Source organism: Hesperophylax consimilis, chromosome 26, assembly GCF_061612785.1.
Source record: "Hesperophylax consimilis isolate HC1 chromosome 26, BYU_Hcon_1.0, whole genome shotgun sequence".
Classification (NCBI taxonomy): Eukaryota; Metazoa; Arthropoda; class Insecta; order Trichoptera; family Limnephilidae; genus Hesperophylax; species Hesperophylax consimilis.
In genome coordinates this window covers 24,335,372-24,356,142 of record NC_142861.1, presented here as the reverse complement: position 1 = coordinate 24,356,142, position 20,771 = coordinate 24,335,372, and the positions used below count along the sequence as shown (strand labels likewise).

The 20,771-nt window shown below is 34.9% G+C and overlaps 1 protein-coding gene across 1 annotated transcript in view; it reads right to left on the bottom strand.

The window, feature by feature from the left end:
- LOC149411346 (retinal guanylyl cyclase 2) overlaps positions 1-20,771 on the bottom strand; it is a 290,198-nt gene that overhangs the window by 32,333 nt on the left and 237,094 nt on the right. The window contains exons 16-17 of the mRNA XM_089647685.1: positions 12,678-12,870; positions 11,936-12,107 (exon numbers count right to left, since the gene is read on the bottom strand). Coding sequence (XP_089503811.1) covers positions 11,936-12,107; positions 12,678-12,870 — 365 coding nt within the window. The remainder of the gene's footprint in view (positions 1-11,935; positions 12,108-12,677; positions 12,871-20,771) is intronic.

Below are 20,771 nucleotides of genomic sequence, written 5' to 3'. Positions count from 1 at the left end.
AACATTGGAAGGTGCGAATTTCCACATTTTCCTCCCGTCATTGACATTGACGTAGAATATTTAAATGTACCTCACTTCAAAACTACATTTTAGTTTAAATATATTTCGACTACCACACTAGATTATCGATCCATACTGTGACATTGAAGAATATGTCAGAACTTGAAGGTACATGGAGAAAAATGATATAATGAAAACTGATATTAAATACTGTTAATTTATTAATTAATATTTTTTCGCTATTCTGTTAAAAACGGGACTGCAGGTCTTTAACGAATGAATCGACAGAGTTTTTAACAAAGCATAATTCAAAAGCGAATATTTTATGATGACGTGTTCATTTAGTCATGATATTTATTAGGAAAAGAACACGAACTCTCGAAATATTCTAAATGACAAAAATTGTATCAATCATTTTTTTAACAGGATCATTTTCCCCCGTGTAGATCGGCGCGCTTTCTTCACGAGTCCATTTATAGGTAATTCTGCAAGTCTTGAATGTGACGGGTTGCGCTGAAAATGGCTGTATTATTAAAGTAGCTTATCGTTAAAATGCTGACAAAGAACTCAAGGGCCAGTATTCAATTTAGGAGGCGTGCTTCCATAGGTCACCTGTGTTGTTCGCTACGTTTGGCGATAGCATGGGTGCCCGTGTTAATCGGGTGAGATGTGTTTAGAATGCGTGCTTCCATAGGTCACCTGTGTTGTTCGCTACGTTTGGCGATAGCATGGGTGCCCGTGTTCATCGGGTGAGATGTGTTTAGAATGCGTGCTTCCATAGGTCACCTGTGTTGTTCGCTACGTTTGGCGATAGCATGGGTGCCCGTGTTCATCGGGTGAGATGTGTTTAGGATGCGTGCTTCCATAGGTCACCTGTGTTGTTCGTTACGTTTGGCGATAGCATGGGTGCCCGTGTTCATCGGGTGAGATGTGTTTAGGATGCGTGCTTCCATAGGTCACCTGTGTTGTTCGTTACGTTTGGCGATAGCATGGGTGCCCGTGTTCATCGGGTGAGATGTGTTTAGGATGCGTGCTTCTATAGGTCACCTGTCTTGTTCGCTACGTTTGGCGATAGCATGGGTGCCCGTGTTCATCGGGTGAGATGTGTTTAGGATGCGTGCTTCCATAGGTCACCTGTGTTGTTCGTTACGTTTGGCGATAGCATGGGTGCCCGTGTTCATCGGGTGAGATGTGTTTAGGATGCGTGCTTCTATAGGTCACTTGTCTTGTTCGCTACGTTTGGCGATAGCATGGGTGCCCGTGTTCATCGGGTGAGATGTGTTTAGGATGCGTGCTTCCATAGGTCACCTGTGTTGTTCGCTACGTTTGGCGATAGCATGGGTGCCCGTGTTCATCGGGTGAGATGTGTTTAGGATGCGTGCTTCCATAGGTCACCTGTGTTGTTCGCTACGTTTGGCGATAGCATGGGTGCCCGTGTTCATCGGGTGAGATGTGTTTAGGATGCGTGCTTCCATAGGTCACCTGTGTTGTTCGCTACGTTTGGCGATAGCATGGGTGCCCGTGTTCATCGGGTGAGATGTGTTTAGGATGCGTGCTTCCATAGGTCACCTGTGTTGTTCGCTACGTTTGGCGATAGCATGGGTGCCCGTGTTCATCGGGTGAGATGTGTTTAGGATGCGTGCTTCCATAGGTCACCTGTGTTGTTCGCTACGTTTGGCGATAGCATGGGTGCCCGTGTTCATCGGGTGAGATGTGTTTAGGATGCGTGCTTCCATAGGTCACCTGTGTTGTTCGCTACGTTTGGCGATAGCATGGGTGCCCGTGTTCATCGGGTGAGATGTGTTTAGGATGCGTGCTTCCATAGGTCACCTGTGTTGTTCGTTACGTTTGGCGATAGCATGGGTGCCCGTGTTCATCGGGTGAGATGTGTTTAGGATGCGTGCTTCTATAGGTCACCTGTCTTGTTCGCTACGTTTGGCGATAGCATGGGTGCCCGTGTTCATCGGGTGAGATGTGTTTAGGATGCGTGCTTCCATAGGTCACCTGTGTTGTTCGTTACGTTTGGCGATAGCATGGGTGCCCGTGTTCATCGGGTGAGATGTGTTTAGGATGCGTGCTTCTATAGGTCACTTGTCTTGTTCGCTACGTTTGGCGATAGCATGGGTGCCCGTGTTCATCGGGTGAGATGTGTTTAGGATGCGTGCTTCCATAGGTCACCTGTGTTGTTCGCTACGTTTGGCGATAGCATGGGTGCCCGTGTTCATCGGGTGAGATGTGTTTAGGATGCGTGCTTCCATAGGTCACCTGTGTTGTTCGCTACGTTTGGCGATAGCATGGGTGCCCGTGTTCATCGGGTGAGATGTGTTTAGGATGCGTGCTTCCATAGGTCACCTGTGTTGTTCGCTACGTTTGGCGATAGCATGGGTGCCCGTGTTCATCGGGTGAGATGTGTTTAGGATGCGTGCTTCCATAGGTCACCTGTGTTGTTCGCTACGTTTGGCGATAGCATGGGTGCCCGTGTTCATCGGGTGAGATGTGTTTAGGATGCGTGCTTCCATAGGTCACCTGTGTTGTTCGCTACGTTTGGCGATAGCATGGGTGCCCGTGTTCATCGGGTGAGATGTGTTTAGGATGCGTGCTTCCATAGGTCACCTGTGTTGTTCGCTACGTTTGGCGATAGCATGGGTGCCCGTGTTCATCGGGTGAGATGTGTTTAGGATGCGAATGTCCACCAGCTGCGTGGTATCCCAGATCCGGAGAGGCTGGTTTAGGGCGAGCCTTTGACATGATCAATTGGAGAGATATAATCATACGTCCGTCACTCCTGGACACTGGTCTGATTCCTAGATTCCTACCTACCCCTCATACCTTTTTCCTTCCCAAAACTTCTTCTCCTTCCTTTTCTTAAAAAAGACCCCCACATAGCATCCCCAAAGATGACACAGGTCCTGAAGAAAATTATTTTTCTCAGGGCCTCTTTTATGAGGGATTAATTTAAAAAAAATAGAATGGGATATCAGCAGTTCTTCAGTAAGAAATATATGCTACTTATTATTCGTAGACTGACTAAAAAAATATTTGATAGCTTTTCCATCTTTGCGTCCATAGTTCAATTCGGCAAGTGATCTACAGGGCCAAAAAGTTTGGGAACCTCTTCTCTACACCCTACTCAGTAGCTGTAAATGGTGGAATGGACGGTTATTTCGTATTTCTCTTTTATTGAATTTCTGTGTGCTTCCGTTAATATTATTTTCGCATTTTTTAACTCAACGGAAAATAATTATTTTTGTAGGGTTCTTTCCGATACATGTTCTTTTTTCATTGAATTCTTTCACAAAGAAAAAAAAAACGGGATTATGCTGAGTAGTACAAACATGGTTAGCCACACTGGAAATCATAAGAGTATTAGTTTACATTGAAAGGAATATATAAGTCAATATGCTACACTAGTTGTTGATATTGCCACTATTTCACAGAACTTGGAGTATTATTAATATTATAGGGTATTTGATCTATTTCACTCAAAATTAATTTCGAATATATTGTGAAATAAAATTCTAAAATTAAAAATATCCCAAATGCAGTCAGTTTCCTTTTATAGTAATTAAGGAATTTCAAATGGTTTTATTACGAATCACCAAACCTGGTAAGTACAAATTGTTGCGTTGTTACTCTGTGTGTTTGTCGGGATATCGCGATTGCGAATTACAAGAGATTTATCTAGATATATCTCTAGATAGAGAGAACATCTAAATCCTTTCTCTGAGCCAGTACGGAACGCAACCTAAAGCTTCACCGTTCATATATTGTACTAGAAAAATCGTAAAAAATCACGAGTTCATCATTTACAAGTGATGAAGCCAATTCCTGATGTCATAGATGAAAAGATTAACTTTTTAGTATTATTATTATTCTGTGTACATATTTAATTATTATTTTTTTATATGTATAATCTATTTTTAAATTTTTGATTTCATACATTGAACTCGTGGGGTTGCACCACTCTCCTTAAAATCTGGAATAAGCAAGAAAAAAATGAGGCATTTTTGCATACTAATATCTCGTCGAAACGTGTCCTACTACAGGATTTTCCAATAAGAGGTGTTATTTTGATATTCAATCGTAAAATATTAATGGTTTCATTGCTTGTGTGGCACGTAGCGCCGTTTTGTTGAAAGTAAACGTTGTTTAGATCAATACCATCCAATTCCAGCCATAAAAAATCATTAATCATCTCTCGATAGCGCAATCCATTCACCGTAACTGTTGCTCAAGCCTCATTTTCGAAAAAGTAAGGTCCAATGACTCCGCTGGAACATATACCGCACCAAACAGTCCCACGTTGAAGATAAAGAGGCTTTTCAAAAATAATTCTTGGGTTTTCCGAGCCTCAGATGCGACAATTTTGCTTGTTGACGAAGCCACCGAGGTGGAAATAGGCCTCATCACTCAAGATGATTTGCATTTGAATCACTCAAGTGAATTTTAATAATTTCAATGCGTTGTTGAAGCGTGCATCGTTCCATTTTTATTAATGGCGTAGTTTCTTCTTGTCAAACGTTAAAAAATAACAGCTTCAAAAGTAACATCTACCGAAATAGCGGGCTATTCAAAATAACACCTCATATTGGAAAACCCTGTGTAGTGAGCGTTGGAGGTCAAATTGAGATAATTGGAGGTACAAAAGTTGGACTAATTTTTTCACTTTGTTTCTTATCTAAATAATGTTTCGATGGGGATGTTCTGAATTCTTGACAAAACAGTTCTTCTTTTGAAAATGGCAATTTTACCTCTTGTCTGAATTCTCCAAACAAACGCATTAAATTTTAAGACTAATAAATACGGGCAACAAACATTCAGTTATCTATTCCCTTCTATATTTAATAAGATTCCAATGCATATAAAAAGTAATATTTGTATATACAAAGCCAACCAAATCGCACCACTGAACTCAAAAAAATACTGAAAAAATCGTTAGTAGATCGAAATTTTTGTTTTATTTTATTTTATTTTATTATTAGGAGCATTAACAGGTTTATAACATAACATACATAGAGAGAGAGAAAAAATAAGTAAAAGAATTAGGTTACAACCCAATAACCAATGTTCACATCATGCAATAAAGATAAAGAAGGTTAAAAAGCAATAAACAAACAAAGAAAACAAAGAAAGGTTAAAAACAAAGAAATGTTAAAAACAAGGAAATAATAAGAGATAATGTATATATATATATATATATATATATATATATATATATATATATATATATATATATATATATATATATATACACGTATAAACAAATACATACATATATATATACATACACATGCATATACACATATAAATACACACGTACACACATACATATACATAGTTGCATGCATACATACATACGCATACATACATGCATACATACATACATACACACACGTACATTTGATATTAAATACAAATAATATGTAAGAGTGATAATGAATAAATGATGAATGTAATGTTATTTGGTGTGGTTTTATGTAATGTTAAATGGTGAATGTAATGATATTGTTTATAAATTCATTAGTTTATACAAAAACTTGTACGTACAAAATATGATAGTGAATATACATGTAAAGTAAATTGTATTTCTTAGTCCCCCTCACTAGGGTGACCTGGGCTGAGGCGGATAAAAGGTTATTCACTTCTATTTTATTTGTTTGCTATGTCGTTTTAATGGTTTATCAGAGTTTTTTTCATGGATCTCTTTCAGCCAGATTCTTATTCCTGATTTGTAATCATTAAACTTTTCCATTCGCTTTATATCTGGGGGAAGGATATTGTGGAATTTTGACTTGGAATATTTTTAATGTAATTTTTATGATGTGATGAATACGCGGTATTGTAGAGGGTTTTTTAATAGTTTCAATAATGTATTTTACTTATTTTTTTACTTCTTATATTGTTGTACATTTTGTACATCAAAACTATTGAACATTTCAATCGAAGGCGTTCTTATGGGTACTTTCAGCATGGTATTTTTTTTAATTCTATTCAGGTTATGTATATACTTAGATACTCGAACATCAGTTCTCCATCTTATAATTCCATATTCAATTCGAAAATGACATAAAGCGTAATAGAATTTTTTTGTATCCTTTTCATTTATCATATTTCCTAGATTTTTAAAGAAATGTATAAGTTGTGTGTTTTTTTTCGTGATACCTTTTATTTTTTTCTTTTTTCGTTGTATTATGTTTCCTTTTTTGTTTTAATTTTGTTGAATCTATAATAACTGTGATACTCTACTATTAAACTTTGTGGTGTGTAAAAGCCCATTAGGGCGTGTAATAATAATAATAAATAAATATAAATATATGTAGGACTAAGATTTTCATCAATTACTACCCCGTGATATTTTATTCTTTGTGACTTTGAACATTATTTCTATGGCATTCGTGTAATTTTAGCTTAATTGATTTTATTGATTGGCTTCTTGAGTACATTGAAAATGTTATATATTTGGTTTTGTTTATATTAAGGGCAAGCGAGTTTTTCGAATTTTGAAGTTTACTAAGCTCTTGTTCAGCCAGATAAAATTATTCCTTCCAGTTTTCTTCTTGAATATAACGGTAACATGATAAGGTTTCCTTTAAATTTAAAGTTAGTGGTATCATTTATATAGATAATAAATAGAATCAGTCCCGGTACGCTTCCTTGAGGGACGCCATAGTTTAATGGCAATAGCTTACTCTTCTGTTTGCCAATCTGTACTTAGTATCCATTGACTGTGTTAGATCTATCTATCTATGTATTTTATGCCGTTGTATTGTAGTTATATGAAATAATATTCTTCCGTATTATTTTGTATATTTTTGCTTCTCATTATATGTGTGCTTTAGTGATATAATCAATATTGTGAAATTGACCTGCAGACACTGGAGAGCAGTTTAGTGGGTGCTTTCATGAATATTAAAAAATTTAATTTTCAAAGCAAGAGTTCATTGAACCTAAGTTACAGGCAGAGGCACAACCGATATTAATATTTTTATGATTGTTAGTAGAATGTCATTTACTAAGCCCAATGAACAGTATATTCTTCCGTATATTAAATCTGGGCTTCTGGTACATAATACAAGCCCAGATAGGAATAAAGGAGAAAAAAGGACTCACGCGTTGCAGTCGTTGCACCGAGAATATGCCAGTTTCAATCTGCTTCACTGGTTAATGCGAAGGTAAAGAAGTATTGATTCAAGTTATATTCATCGGTCGGTATAACGCACATCAATTTGTCCCGGCGAGAAATCAATTTACACTGATTTGAATTTTTTATTATGGGTACATAGGACAATTACAGGATTTAATATTAAGGTTTCCTATCCATTAGGTCTGCGAATACCTACCTTTTCCCGTGTATATTAAGCGAACATCATGTTTTGTTATAAGGCGGAGGAAATTTGGTAAATTTATGCGCAGTAAAATTAGCAATATCAAATTAAGTATTTTAAGATCAAAACCAAATACTCCAAGACTATTTGTTCCATCACGTAAGCATTTAATCGAATCACTTTCTCTCTGAATACTAATTAATTTGTATTTAGAAGTTGGGATTACTTCTTCATTCGGCTTCAGGAAAAAGTTGAAAATAAAGTAAATAAATACGCAGACGACGAATTGGGGGAAAAGTAAAATAGATGAGATATTTAACGCGGAAGATAACGTCTAAGAAACAATGAAAAAGAAACTCGGCTGATGAGATTTTCAAATGAGATTATTAGCCCGGATAGAAAGAATAACAATGAACGTGTGAAGCAAACGCCTGTACCCTTTTCACCTTACCCACCTTTGCTTCTAATAAAACCTGAACGGAGAAACCTTTTATTATCCTTCATGAGGATCAAATGTTGTAAACTAAGATAAAACATTAGCACCTTAATATTATATTTTACCATGATCGTAATTTTGGAATAATGTTTGTTAGTATATTATAATCTAATCGATGTTTTACACGAACCTTTTTTTGTTCATCTTTTATATTACACAACTAACTTACATTAGAGATAAATTCCACTCCATTACAATTCCACACACACCAAATTTGACAACTTTATGCTAAAATGATTGAAGGAATCATAACCACACAATTGTTTACTGTATAAAGGCATCCAAATGTAATGGAAAAAATGTACCTAGACTTAAATAGATATTTAAATAAAGTGTTAAATGTATATATTTTACATTTCAGTAATTATACTTTACAGTAAATAAAATGTTAAAATTATAAATTGTACTTTAAAAATCTAAAATTTATGTAAGAACTACGTATAGGAAATAAACAACGTGTAAATAAACACGTAAAATAGTTTTTATTGGACCACGTGAAGTGGATCTATTTTAAGTTCAATAATTTTTTTTTAACATTTATGTCTTCATTTCATATGAATTTGTGATACAAAAATTAACGATAATTTTGATATATTTAAGAACAGCTTAAGATATTTTCTGTCATTGTTTTACGTAACTTTATTTTGTTGAAATTTTGAATGTTCGTTTCATTTTATATTTAAAATATTCATAAAAGACTTCAATATACTCAATTTTTTAAAACTTTTTTAAGTTTTACCCATCAATGTAATATATCATTGAAGAAGAAGATAATACTAATAAAGGTAACGAAATAATAATCTCAACTGGGAATCGAACCCAGGACCTTTGTATTACCGGGACAACGTATTTAACCACTCGGCCATTAGAACCTAAGTATTTTACATCATTATTGTCGATCTCATATTTTAAATTCGGAATTAACAATATTATCGACAACAAATTTTTCCCACATTTTTTTGAATTATTACAAAGTTTTAAAGAAATTATTTGTATTCTAGATTTGTGTAGGATAAATATTATATCTGATTTTTATTTAGCCCCATTGTCCCGGTAAGACAGATTCTAGGTTCGTTTCCCAATTGAGACTATTACCCTTTTATTTTTCTACGTCCTGCTCTGTTCCATGTTAAATTTAGATTCATTAGTAATATATGTTTATTACTGATTGAGAACGTACATTACTCTTTGATATTGTGAATAAAGTGTGTAATTGCTTGATGATTTGTTGACAGCAACGGCAAAGGCAAATAACGAATGCTTTCATGTGATCTATGGTTCTGTTCAAGGTGTTGCCATTTTTTGACGATTTCGTATCGCGACAAAATATTAAATGGTGATTATCTGTATAAAATCGTGGGTATGAAAATAATCTAAAAATTAACAGATTTTTCATATGGGTCTCGGTATATTTTCCATGTGGGGATCGGTATGAAAACGAGTACTGTATAAAACACTCTTACAAAAGTATTGTAAATTTTTTCTCATGGCGAAGATTTTTTTTATTTTCTTTTCGCTAGTGACTAATTCGACCAAGAGCCTCTGAAATTGAATTTATATTTTAGCTTTCACACAATTTCACAACTCGTTTCACTTGGGAAAGGATAATTTAGGAAAGCATTGAACGATATCGCATTAGCCAGCCAACCGACCGATGCTAGTCCAGCCAGCTACATCGTTAATCGGTTTACTTTGATGTGTGCATACCTCAAAAGAGGCCTACTACCCAGAGCCAGTAGGATTATAACATTCCTAATAATGTGGGAAGGTCCAGCTCTTTGGACTTCGAACAACAATGTTCTATCTGCCACACGGAGAAAACTTGAAGAAATAAAATGTTCATATTAGAAATCTGGTCAAATTACTCGTATTCCTGTTAAAAACGGGACGGCGGGCCTTAAACGAATAAATTGACAGATTCACTAACAAAATATCAGTAAACCAGCTCCAGAACGTGTATGAAGATATCGGAACACGTGTTCATAAAAATATTAATATTTTCATATTTCGTCATTATGAAATAACAGAATAAGCGCAGCTCCATGAACACGTATTCCGATATGTTATGAAGCAAATAATAGTTTGTTAGGAAATGGAATGCTATCACTTTTGTAACAGGATTTTAATAAATCATCCATATTATTTTTCTCCGTGCATTTGAATGAAACTTAGTTATTGAGGTTCCAAGTGTGAATCACGAAAAATCAAAGATAATAATTTTGTTTGTCTGTGCGTCCCCGCCATTTTCCACTTGATTCAACGAAGTCAAATTTGCTTTGAATTTAAAAATATTTTTCAAAATTGTACCTTATTGTGTGAACAATAATTCAGAAAAGCAAAAAAGAAGGTAATTGTAATGATTGTTTTTTCAAAATTAGAATTATAATATACTGTAATTTTCGCGTTTCCTCGTTAGTATGTAATAAAAGATCATTTTTTATGAAAAAGTGAGTATGAAGAACGTATTGTAATTTAATTACCTTTATAGAAAAATATTTATTAATTAGCCAAAAAAAAGACCGAACCTTGTTGCTTTGAATATCAGCTAAGTTCGGAGCAACAGAGATGTAATATAATCTTTTACCAAGGTTTTTTCGGCTAATTGCCATGTTTTTTGGATAGAATGTAAAGAAAATTGCTCCAATCAAACTTGTAAATTTGTTGATCCAAACATTTTAAACTGTGGCAGATAGTGCTCGTAAATTGGAAATGAAAAAATTTAAATAAAAGATTGTTGCATAATAATTCCCAAACATAAACTAACTAACTAACCATCACGCCGTTTCCCCGCAGGGTTAGGCAGAAAAGACGGACTGCCAAACAACTCGGTCTTGGCACACACTCCATGCATCGTCTCATACATACTCTTCTATTATTCTGACTCTTGACATGGCCCCACTCGATTATCTTATTCACCTGGTCGTGCCATGTCTTCCTCGTGCATCCTCCACTTCTGCTACCATACTATATATATTAAAAAAAATACATAAACACATAACATGGCCATAATGTCAAATGTCTATGAACTTAAATAGATTATTTGATATATTTTAGAAAGAATTTATAAGAGAAAAAGAAAGAATTTTGATTTTTGAGAATTTGCTTTTTTTTTGGCAAATGGAACCTTGTTGTTTTAATGGAAGGGGGACCTGTAAGAAAATCCAAAGGGAGAGGAAAAGAAGAATGTAACTATATAGATCTGGCTTCTAAAGGTCTAATCACATTAGATAACAATTTACTGAGCAGGTTTAATGATAGGTTTGATTGACTTTTAATCAACCATAATTTGCCGCCGACTCTTTCCGACCCTTCACGGTTTTGCAATAAGCCGGTCGTATAAAGCTTGATTTAACTTCACGGAAAGAAAGAAAGCGGCATTTATTTTGCGGCAATATAATTTCGTCAGCCAGTGCAGTTGAAACAGTGATCAGTGGTACGGAAGTGAGGTTCTTCGAACCCTTCACACCATTCAGAGTGACCAAGCGTGACCACCGATCAGTCAGTGAGAAGACGGAGAAGAAATTTCTGAAGTTTCCTGGTCACTAAATAACAGCCACTTCACTCCAACCGACAGGACCTTAAAGGTACGAAAGGTACATTAACTTACCATTCTGGAGGAGGCCCACCACTTCCCCGCCCTGTTTTAGGTACTGATGGTACCCCTTCAGAGCTCTCGCAAAGAAGCTAATTTTTTTGATATAACGAGTCTACATTTAAAATTTCAAAACAAGACCTGCAAAATGTCTATGCATACAATGTTATTCGCAGTATGCAAGTGATGCGTATTAGTAACCTGTTGGTAAAATCTACTCTATTTGGTTAGTTTAACAGGTCATATGTACAAGGTATCAAAAATAACGGGTAAAAATAATAATTTACAGCCACCTGCAAAAATAAAAAAATTATGAGACAAAAGAAAATGGTGAAATGTACACCTCATTTTTTGTGAGGGGTGTCGTCACCCGCTCCCAGGCAGTCCTAAGGAGAGAAAGCAGGGCATTGGATAGGTTTCACGAGGATCAGGTTCCGCGCCCCTAAGCCAGGAAACCGGTTGTGCCTCGACGAAAGATGTAAGTTGGGGTTGGGAAGATCCTAACTGGGAAGATTAACTTACCAGTGTGAAGTCCTATCCGCAGATGTAACGGCGTTCTGGGCAGGTGTCTGATCTTGAACCGGCCACTCTGATGCAGGAGGTCCAGCGCCATGGTGGCGATCTGCTCAGCGTGGTCAGCCACGCGAACCGGCAGCCCGCCCACCACCATGTAAGCATCGCCAATGGTCTCCACCTAGCGATAGGTAGTGAGAAAAGTTAAAATCCTGATACACAAGCCAGCAGGTTCAGTGCAACACATAACTATCCGTGGCGCTGTCTGTAAAGCTGGGATCTCTACTGATCTATTCTATAATATATCTCATAGAACGAAGTGTTTGAAAATGGAAAGGAATTATGGCACATTCATGCTTGTTCAATTTCTTTTATGTATCAATGGGGTTGGATAGTGTTTTTTTAAATTTTATTTGACATAACCATAGATATTAAATTGAAATTGATTCAAAATTGCGTTTCTAATTCCATCGGGTCTTGTATGGCATAGAACAACTGTTCTCAATGTTCTATGTTATAGATACTATGAAATAGATCAAAGAGGATGAGGTGGGAACGCGCCATTATGCTGACATTTATTATATGGTCTATTTCATAGAACGAAAGTTGATTCAATTTCAATCAGATAGAAAGCACGTCCTCACCGATTTCATAGATTCTATGAAATAGATCATAGAACAGATTGGGTGGGATCCGCGCTTTAAGCAAGCTCGAAAGTATAAAATACAATATTGTGTATTGTGCAACATACCTTGTAGACGTTGTAAGCATTGATAGTAGCATCGAAGCAAGTGTACAGGTCGTTGAGCAGGTCGACCACCTGGAAGGGGGTGGAGTTTGCGGAGATGGCTGTGAAACCCACGATGTCCGAGAAGTAGATGCTGACCTCCGAGAACTCCTCGGGGTCCACCGGCATGCCCAGCTTCAGCTTGTCGGCCACGTAACTGAGTAAGAGAAAACACTGCGTTAAGAAAAATTACTGACCATATTGAAAATTAGTATCGACTGTGAGCCAGGGGGGGGGGGCAATTCCAGTTCTACATAAGGAAAAGAAATTGTCACTAACCTTAAAATGAACTAAAAAAGCTGATTAACCTTACTGTGCTAAAAAATTTTACGCGTTCCGGTGCTGTGTAGTCAATACACATCTCAAAATAAGCGATTTTATTTTCGAAAAATATGAATATTCATAGCTAATCGCTTATGTTTATTATATTTATTTTGAAAAGTGATAATAATTGTAATTTAATTGCTGAAAACATGAAAAAACATCAGCAGATGTTAAAAAAACGTGCGAGGAGTCTATATCTAGCGACGGCCCGCGACCTACTGGCACAACAGGCGCTAGATGGGCGCTGGACGCACACACACAGCTAAGCAGTCGTATGTATCGATGGTCTAAATCAAAATAAAACCGCGAACGTAGGATTTCTCATGTTCCCGCATAGAGAACTAAAGCGGGACATCAATAGCGTGTCATTTCCTCGCACGCTCTTCGCGTAGCAGTGTCACACGGTTGATTGTATTGATGTATTTTTTCCCGATTTTTAATTGAACTTGAAAACTATGTTAAATATTATTTTTTAATTCAGTGCATAACTGTATAGCGGAGGAATACCTCTGAACCAAGAATTTATTATATTTATAGAGTTATTAAAGTTATTAGAAGCAATGTAGCTACATTGAAAATAGACAACAAATTGTAAAAATAAATAATCAAGAAAGTGACAAAGTAGGCAACAGGTATGGAGTACCCCAAGGCAGCGTCTTGGGTCCCATACTGTTTCTCATCTACATTAACAGTCTAACTGAGATAAGCCTAGGGAACATAGAGTACAAAGTAATCAGTTATGCAGATGACACTGTGATTTTATTCAAAGCCCAATCATGGGAAAACGTCTTCAAACACACGGAAACAGGGATGACTGAAGTAAATAGATGGCTAATAAATAATCTACTGACACTAAATATTTCTAAAACTAAATACTTAACTTTCAGTAAAACATTAGCTGGTCAGCCAGATAGTCGCCCACAACTTCATCTTCACCCCTGCACAGTTACCTCATTAACTAACTCACGCTGTGTTTGTGACAAAATTGATTATGCGCAAAATATTAAATATCTCGGTTTAACTGTTGACAATAACTTAAAATGGGATCTCCAAATCAACCTAATTACAAAAAAAATAAGGAAACTCTCTTACATCTTCAAAACAATTCGAAACATTATGTCACTACCTCAGCTAAAAAATATATATTTTGCACTCTGTCAAAGTATTCTTATGTATGGTATTTCAGTATGGGGAGCAGCAGCAGAGACTCATCTCAAATCACTTAAAATTAATCATAAAACAATAATCAGAATTATGTTTAGAAAGCCTTATCTACATCCGACAGAACAGCTAATGATCAACAATAACCTATTAGACATAAATAAACTATTCATAAAGAAGATCATCTACAAAAACTGCATAAAAATATCACCACACTTCATAACTCACTCGCAAAACACAAGAGCAAACACACACAATCAACTACAAGTACCATATATCAAATCGAATTTTGCAAAAAAACATGAATCTTACTTGGCACCACATATATTCAATAAGTTTGTAGCCCAAACAAAGACCTACGTCGCATCTAATAATTTGAATTGGGTATTCAAAAGATTTTTAAACTGGTTGAATGTCAAAGAAAGAAGAGAGATAAGTAATATTCTTAATATCTAAAATTATATATTTTCTTTTTTGTACTCTGTTTTTAAATTCTGATTTTCCTCTTATTTTATTATTATTATTTTTACTATAATATAGATATTTCTTTTTTTTTTTTTCTTTACCACTTATTTGTTTTTATGTAATTAGAAATTGTTAGTTACCAGCCTCAGAACAGACTTTGTCTAGTGAGGAGGGTAAGGAGAAAAATCATGTATGTACATAACTAATAATAAATAAACGCCCGGGTTGCCGGCACTGAAATTGAAATGTGTAGTAAATACACATCACAGATAAGGAAAGGTTAAATGACTATAACCGCATTTCAATTCATTCAATAAAATGATACTTAAATTTAAAGCAACTTTGTGTTGTTTAAATGATTTAAATATATATAAATAGATTATAACAGCCCCTTTAATTGTTTGACGGCACAGAAACTCTCCCGCGAATCACGTGGGTGGAAATGGAGTGCAGCAAAAGATGTTTCAACAACTCTCATTTGGTAATGTCAATTAGTCTTTCCGCAATAACAGGTGATTTTGTGGACCCACTTGCAGATATTTTTTGATAAATTAAGACACCATCGCAAAATGTACTCCACTCAGAATAATGTACGTCATCACCAAGTCATAATTCAAAAATAACAAAGGATAATACGAAATAAGATGATGCTTAACGCGGCGTGAGTCGAGATTGATGTACAATAAAGCGATGCTGGCGTGAGACCGCCACAAAGGAAAAAATATTTTTTATGTTGGTGGAGGTTAATTTTTTCTGTTGCTTAAGGTTAAACTCATCTATGAGTAAAGAAGTACAATCTGAATATTGCGTAATCTTAAAAATCAAACGATCAGAATAGATGTTAAAATCTCTATCTATAGGCGGACTTAGAATACCATAATGTCAGATCTAATTTACATTTTCTCTTAAATAATAAGATAGATAGTCCCGAATTGCTCTCCGTCATTGGTTTAAATTTTTTGACAAGGCGTACCAAGCACACTACACTTCAATTAAGGATAAGAAATATTCAACCGACATACATTGTTTTTTTGCAGCATTTTTCTTCTTGGCAGAAGTCAGGCCCTGACCAAAACGACGTGTTACGTCTGTCTATTGAACTGTCTATGCAACTATAGAACATTTTCTATTCACATCTGGTTGATTTGGTACCAAATATTGAAGCCAACATCAATAATACTGCAAATACTAGCTGCGATCACAGTGGTGACCGGATAAATCATCAAAATGATAATTCATCTCTAAAAAGTTATATAAAGTCATGAAAAGTGATGAAACAAAAACTTTATTAACTGGATTAAGTGGGTTAGGTTAGGTTAGGTTAGGTTTACAATTTTTTTTCATCGTTTCTAATGACTTTATATCACTTTTTAATGGTGTGTTGAATTGTCATTGTGTTGAGTTATCATGGAACCGATCACATCATATACTCACTACAAATACTTACTACACTGCTGACAAAGCTGTCTAATTTATTAAATTTAAAATAATGATTTAATTATTATTTTTACCTACAAATATATTTTTTTTAAGTTTCTTTATTCATTGAATTGTTTGTTACATGCATTGAGGATTTTTCGACCACCATGCTAGGCACATGCCCGTGTTATGGTGTTATGGTCTGTTATGGTGTTATGGTGGTGATTAATAACAGTCAATTACAATTCATGAGCAAAGCATTTAATTCATGTTTAATAAATTTGTATTGTATTATAAACGAACTTAAAAACGAAATAGTTACTTAAACTTTTTATTTTTATATCCCTATCACTTGATACGTGAATGTACGTGTTATGAACTATGAATTTCCAAATTTCCAAATAAAAAAAATTAAAAATTCACACAAGAGAGCGTCATGACAGTTTCTCCCTGCGTACGACCGAATGTTAATATCTCTAATCACACTGGTTTCGAAAACATTAACAGTTATCGAAGTGTATATGGAACACGTTTGAGGTGTGTTCGCCAAATAAATTGAATTCCATATGAAAGTATATCATTGCACCTGCCCCAAAGTAGAATGTACTGCAGGTCTAGCACGGACGATCGATAAAGCTCTGTGTGGATACAATATTGACGAAATCCGTCAACTATCGTTACACAGTAATATTTGCGAGCACGGTCAGAATATGATTCTGACAGCCGGTTGACAAAAGCCGCTACATTTAGGTGTCGGATATGTTGTTAATATTCACAGTTGTTTAAATAATGATGTTTGTTATTTATTTATTTATTAATGTTCGGGAAATCGACAGTTTACATTTAATCAGTTTGTACATAAGTATTATAAAGCTAAAATAAAACCAATTATGGATTTCCTCCTTGTGACGTTGCCTCTACTGAGACAGCGTAATATGAAATAAGTAAATTAAATTTGTGAGAAAGAAATATGAATTAAAAAAATTATACAAAACAAAAGATTATATGAAACGAAAAATTTACAAAACAATACATTTATAGCCATGGAGAGAGGTTGTAGATATAAATCAAATCATAATAGAGATATAAACAATAGAGACATAAACATTATTCACAAACCATCAGAGAAATATTCTTTTATGGAATTCTTGTTTTTGGTAATTTCGCAACTGAAAATATCAACCTTGGATATTACGCTATTGTAATTATTGCATAATCTGTTCAGGCAAGAATTCTGTTTAGAATTCGTTTTGCTTTGATCAACCTTGAACAGGAACAAGAGCGTGTTGAACGCGCACTGCACAGTTTTATTTAGCACCTCTGGGCATTGAATATTTTTGTTAACTAATTTATACAGGAATAGTGTATCCTTATGATGCCTCCGTACACTCAGTGAACCAATTTTAATAAATGAAGCTGCCTCTGCATTATTATAAAATCTTACAAATGACTTGTAACAAAGATATTTTAGGAATTGGTTTTGAATTTCTTCGATTTTGTTTATGTGGATTTTGTAAAATGGAGACCAAACAAACATGCAAAATAGCCGACTTATTAATGAATGGGGGTGAACAAACTAAGCTCTTAGAACTGAAAAAAATCGTTTGTTAAATTATATTTTGACCGGTCAGTGGCTGAGTTGATATCGCGTTTGGGTCCCACTCAGGCGTAGTGTGTTCAATTCTTTGGCTGGATAATTCCTCCATCACGACACAAGCAACATTTTCCGCTTACTGTGGTGGTAGTAGGAGATTTTCAAATATTGTCATGAACCCGGGAATTTTTGTGTTTGTTTTAATTTTTTTAATATATATAGACGCAATCAATTGATTCCGTTCCAGCATCAAAAAACAAAAGTCGTTAGCCTTAACTAATGACCGCATGCACTAATTAACTCCATTTTTAGGGTAAAAAAGTACATGCAAACTGCCAACGTATGTATATTAAAGTTAATATCTCAATTCGACATTGTCTATTTATTAGTATTTTTAACTTTTACGTAGCCATCTGATATTTAGGAATGTCAATTAATAGCTCTCTATGAATTGACATTTTGCGTTATCGACATCGGTCTGGATAACAACAATGCGACTGTGCTCGAAATAGAATATAGAAATATAAAATATTGTAAAATTATCGTTTCACTGTGCTAGATCCCAAAGAGGGGTTTTTAACCACGGAGTAGTAAAATAGATAATTTAACACTATCAATAATTAAATTTTACCATCTTTTAATGTTTCCTTTCCTTTAGGATGCAGTATATATTTAAATTGAATAAATTCATCACCTAAATTTATTCGCATTTCAATCTCTCTCATAATACCAAACGTCAAGCGATTATTGACATTACAAAAACTTTATATGTACAGAATCACATCACCAATGCTATTATAAATTCTGAATACACACCAATCAATTTACACTTTGAGGATTATCCGACTAAACTGACAGTTTAATGCAACGCAATAATAATTAAAAGCTGAATACCTTTTATTTCATTTAAGCAAATTTTCAAATAAATGCTTTTTGTGAAGTGCCTCTGATCTGAGAGTAAGTATTTAATGACAAGCCAATAGTTTAATTAAATACATGTAAGAAAAGTAATCAATTCCTCATTCCCTGAGCATTTCAATATTTGAAATCAGAAACAATTTCAATTAAATTTATAAACACGTAAATGCCGAGCAAGATTTAATCTTCCCTGGCCACCCTTAATGTCTTTAAAGTATATTGTATTTATAACTGGCTGCAAAAATTTCAATTTGATTTAAAAAATAAACTGAAAACATTCACTTGATTTTAAAAATGTAAACCTCAAACACAAAATTCATACAAAGATGGTCATCAAAGGCATTAATACACTGTTGACAGATACTAAGAACTTCTACGACAGCAAACTTCAGCCTATTTTAGTCACTTTTTAATTTTTTTTATATTCTAGGATATTAAAATTCTATTTAATTTCTACAATCTCGGAACAGGCTAAGCGTTGTGAGGTGGTTTATACCATTATACCAAAATTGTGTTGTACATAGATTCTAGTTTCAATAAAAAAAATATATTTTTATGTATATTTTTTGGTTAACCATAAAAAGTTAAATAAGAATGTTTCCTAAATAATAAACATCGAAAACGATGCCATCATTATTGATAATTTAACTACATTTTTCGATGGAATAAAAATTATGTAAAATATTTTTTTTTTGGAGGGACTTTTTCATTCTGGAAGCTGATTGGGAATCTTAATATATACAAATCACGTGTCACTGTGTTCGTACACGCTAATCTTCAAAACAGCCCAACCGATTTCAATGAAATTTTGTGAATGTGCATGGTTGGTTTCAGCTTGAAATATAGGATTGTTTTGGACCCGATAGTTGGTGCTGTTGTCACAAAAACACCACAAAAAACAACAAAAAATTTAAAAAAAACTAATAAAATAGACAAACGCATTCGATTTCTAGTATTCCTCTCTACCGTGAAACCAAACCCCTTTTGATGTTCATCTTAACGTCTAACGTCTAATGTCTGCCACATAAAGAATCTAATAATGAGCAAAGGGGTCGGAGAGTTTCAGCCGCGAGCTTTTATGTCCCACACCGTCCCCCAGCCCCTTCACTGGGGGTTCACAGTCCCTGCCCTGCGCGGCGCGAACAGATTAGCCAATAGCCGTGCCATAAGGGAAATGTTCATTGTTACTTTACCGTCCATTACATTTTCTTTAGCTCAATTTGTAGTAGTTACTTAGTAAGTAATTACATATTTTTTTAGGAAGATATTACTTACAAATCTATACGAAACATGAAACAGAACAAGACAAAGAAAATAAAAACATAACGGTCTCAACTGGGAATCGAATCCAAAATCTCTGTCTTACCGGGACAACGTTTTGATAATTAGAATTGACTATTCATTTACACTCTTAAAAAACGATGAGTTTTTGGCGCGGGGTCATTTGGCTCGTTGGCTCTGCCGTGTATCCAGGTTGAGAACCATAGAGAATCATGGAATCCTGAGTTCACATTCCTATATTGAAGCCATTGAAGAAATAATGATCGAAGCATAATGACGAAAGGTATTGGCCCTATTAATTTCAAGGTCACAGATTAGTAGTTGTGTTTAATTATTAAATTTAAAAAATGCTGACTTATCTCGCAATTTTTTTTAATGATTTTATTTTATTTTTATATCCGATTACCTGGTTTTCGTCCATTTATCATGAACATTTTATTTTATCTGATTATAATTGGGTTTAAATCCTTTGTTTACCCTATCGGCTCTCGATTAGCAATAATACGACGGTCGCGAGTTCAAATCCCGGCGTGCGCAAGTAAATTCATTAATATTTTTTTGTTATTTCACAATTTATGAAATTAAAATAATATATATTTTACTCACGGCACGTTCCAGAGTGGAAGTGGCGTCCTGTTGTAAGACCTCTATTCTATTCAGAATTGCTTGAAATGTTTTTAGCAGTTTTTGGTAACCAGATATGAACTGCCATGTACTCCCTCCACTTTCCTCTTCCCCATTTCCTTTCACTCCCAATACCAACGTATCCCAATTGTATCACTGGCTCCAGACGGTTGGTAGCAGTTGTGCGATATTCATTTTTTTTTCTATAAATAAATGTTTTCATAGACCTATTTTATCCTGATACCCTGATGATAATGCAAGAATATATTTTT